This window comes from Priapulus caudatus, unplaced genomic scaffold (assembly GCF_000485595.1).
Source record: "Priapulus caudatus unplaced genomic scaffold, Priapulus_caudatus-5.0.1 Scaffold931, whole genome shotgun sequence".
NCBI classification, from domain to species: domain Eukaryota; kingdom Metazoa; phylum Priapulida; class Priapulimorpha; order Priapulimorphida; family Priapulidae; genus Priapulus; species Priapulus caudatus.
The window spans coordinates 82,015-85,350 of NW_014577992.1; the positions used below are offsets into that span (position 1 = coordinate 82,015).

At 48.3% G+C, this 3,336-nt stretch overlaps 1 protein-coding gene across 2 annotated transcripts in view; it reads right to left on the bottom strand.

Annotated features, from left to right (window-relative positions):
* LOC106814489 (15-hydroxyprostaglandin dehydrogenase [NAD(+)]-like) overlaps positions 1-2,979 on the bottom strand; it is a 57,527-nt gene extending 54,548 nt beyond the window's left edge. Inside the window, exons 1-3 of one of the 2 annotated variants that reach the window (XM_014818804.1) lie at positions 2,777-2,979; positions 2,466-2,589; positions 2,101-2,207 (exon numbers count right to left, since the gene is read on the bottom strand). In XM_014818804.1, the coding sequence (XP_014674290.1) occupies positions 2,101-2,207; positions 2,466-2,589; positions 2,777-2,869 (324 nt within the window). In that variant the 5' untranslated portion in view covers positions 2,870-2,979. The remainder of the gene's footprint in view (positions 1-2,100; positions 2,208-2,465; positions 2,590-2,776) is intronic. The other variant, XM_014818805.1, reaches the window with a different exon arrangement.
* Between the last annotated feature and the right edge of the window lie 357 nt (positions 2,980-3,336).

Sequence of the window (3,336 nt, forward strand, 5' to 3'; positions counted from 1 at the left end):
CTACTACTACTACTACTACTACTACTATACTATACTACTTACAACTACTACTACTACCACTTCTACAACTACTACCACTACTACTGCTACGACCACTTATACGACTACTATCACAACCACACCTACTACCACTACTACTACCGCTACCTCTACCACTACTGCTACCTCTACCACTACCACTACCACGCCCATTACTACTACCACACCTATTACCACTACCACGCCTACTACCACTACTACTACGACTACTACTACGACTACGTAACTACTACCATGCCAGATAGCACTGCCCACGCCGCTACGATTCTGCTTGCTGCCTGCTCCTGCTGCTGCTTGCTGCTCTGCTGCTGCTGCTGCCTGCTGCTCCTGCTGCTGCTGCTGCGCTCCTGCTGCTGCTGCTGCTGCTGCTGCTGCTGCTGCTCCTGCTGCTGCTGCTTCCTGCTGCTGCTGCTGCTGCTGCTGCTGCTGCTTGCTGCTCCTGCTGCTGCTGCTCCTGCTGCTGCTGCTGCTGCTGCTGCTGCTGCTTGCTGGCTGCTGCTGATGATGATATTGCTGCTGCTGCTACTACTACTGCTGCTGCTGATGATATTGCTGCTGCTACTACTACTACTAGAGCAGTGCTCTCTTTCTCTTTAGCAATTCGGGAAATATACTGGCTGTACTGTACTCACGAAATCCAACAATCTCTCGTGCTCGACTTTAGAAATCAATCGCTCTCTTTTCAGCTTCGTCGTCCGCAAAGTTGTATTTCACTTCGTCATGTATGGGCGTGGCGCGTGTGTTTGTGTGTGTGTGTCTTACCAATACCCCATTCACACCAGGGCCCCGATCTCAATACGCTCGTACTACGCTCTAAGAGCGTGGTGGAAACGTGTAGAACGCAGTATGAACGTATATAGACGTACTGCAATCGCGATCGAGCGCGGTGCAGTCACCATGAGCGTGGAGAGCGTGGCCAAACTTTGAACATGTTCAAAACAATCGTGGTGCGAGCGTGGCAGAAAGACAGCGCAGTGCGGGCGTATTAGAGACGTGGAAGGCGTAGTACCCACGTAACTCGATCGTAGTACGAACTTAATGATCGTATCGCAAGCGTGTCGGGTGCGTGAAAATTGTCGCCCCGTTCTCAGCACGATGTCAATACGTTTTCATCACGCTGTTACTACGTCCATGGAGATGTCTCTGCGACCTGACCACGCTCTCGCTATGACCATGGTGCGTCTCTAGCAAGCTCGACCCGTTCGTACTACGATTGTACTACGCCCAACACGCCCAGACCACGCCGTTGTGGCGTTCGCATTACGTGTTAGTTACGCTCAGATCACGTCATGCGAATTTGGGGTATAAATTGGAGTGCTACCCTGGCCAGCCCACCAGTGTCCACTATGGATGAGGCAACACTACCCCATGCCATGTTTCTCGTAGAAGGACAACTCGAATTACTTGATTGCCAAGCCCTCATCATGCTGAGGAGGATGAGGAGGAGAAATAGAAGACTTTTGGCGGCATAGTTGTAGCATACTATTATACTATCAGGAGTCTATCAATAGATATATTGATAGACTCCTGATACTGTTATGGGTATAAAATCAGTAGAAAATAATCTTGATGTGAACAGCCCGGCAGAACGAATGATGATGTCTAGAACGCGGCGCGGTATTTATATGGTCGTTGCCAGCGCAGTCGGCGCCTGCCTAGAGCGTGATTAATTCGCACTAGGAGCGGGACTGGCGCGCAGTTGAGGCGCGGTGAGCGTTGCTTAGGCGCAGTGCAAGCGTCTTTCGAACGCAATGCGATCTGATTGGTCGCAATAAAGACGCAGTAAGCGCAGTGCAAGCGTGATGCGGGCGTGGTGTTGAGCGTGGTGAAAGCTTGTTGAGCGCAATGAGATCGGGGTAAAGACGCACTTAGATCGTAGTATCGACGTAATTAGATCGTAGTATCGGCGCTGGGCCCGGCTGGGCACGCTCACCACGCTCGGGCCAATTTTTGGAGCGTGGGGCGATCGTGATGAGCGTAGCTCTGGTGTGAATGGGCCTTAAGGACGGGATCAGACAGGTGACGTCATAGGTCTCGGAATTTCTTGTCTGGTTTACAAACCAGGTTAATGCTGATCATGCGCTGAAGATTTGTTTCGTCTGCGATTCCTGCGTTGTTCATGACGATATCTAGACGGCCGTACACGTCCTTTGTCTTCTTAAAGGCGTCTGTAACGAATGTAAGTCTGGTATGCACGAATTCATCTTCTTAGCACATGAAATATGCAAAATTAATGCGTGAGGTAATGTATATACCTCATGTATGTGTACTCTTCAAAAATGATAATTCGAAAACTAAAGTGATGGATAATTGATTACTAAAGACATGCATAATGTAACTACGTCAGGTATAAAGAGGGTAAATTTACTTTGATCGATCTATTTCAAATACCATCAACAATGCGCATCATTCGATAATAACTACACCTTCTAGTTGGTCCGTGGTGACGTCTGCATGGAGGAAAGTCGCCTTTCCAGTTCCGTATTTCTTAGAAAACTCCGCTTCCGTTTTCTCTCCATTTACTTTATTGTAATCAACAATTGATATACCCTATGTGAATTAAAATGACTATTGTATGTCGTATTTAGGATATAATATATATAGGCAGATACGTAAGTGTAAAATATGTGACGGAGACATAAATTGGAAGGCACACAGTGGACTGCTCCTGATATGAGAGACGTTGGTCTATATATTCTTGCCAGCGCTATCGCGGTGTCTCCCTGCTTCCCCTTACCTTGGCGCCCTTCTCCAGTAGCAGTTCACACACTCCCTTACCGATGCCTCTAGCTCCTCCCGTCACCAGCGCGACCTTCCCTTCCACCTTCATGCTTCTACGTCAACTATAGGTAAGTGTGAGTGTACAGCTTAAGACGTGGGTCATCAATCAACACTCGTCCGACGCAACGCTAGGTGTAAATAGTAAAAGTCACACCTGAACCTGCGAACACACCTGCGCACGACTGTGACTATGAACCCAGGAGCATTCCGGACCGTGCATTGCTTATCGAGTTGTCCTACTTTGGCTTGGGCTTGGCCAATGACGATTAACGATGGTCGTATAGGTAAGGGAAAGTGTGTTTTCTATCACCATGGACGGACTCAGATAGGTGACGTTATAGGTTTCGTGATTTACAACCGGTTTACAAACCAGGTTAATGCTGATCATGCGCTGAACATTTGTTTCGTCTGCGATTCCTGCGTTGTTCATGACGATATCTAGACGGCCGTACACGTCCTTTGTCTTCTCAAAGGCCCCTGTAACGAATGTACCACAGGAAAAAAGTCTAGATACTA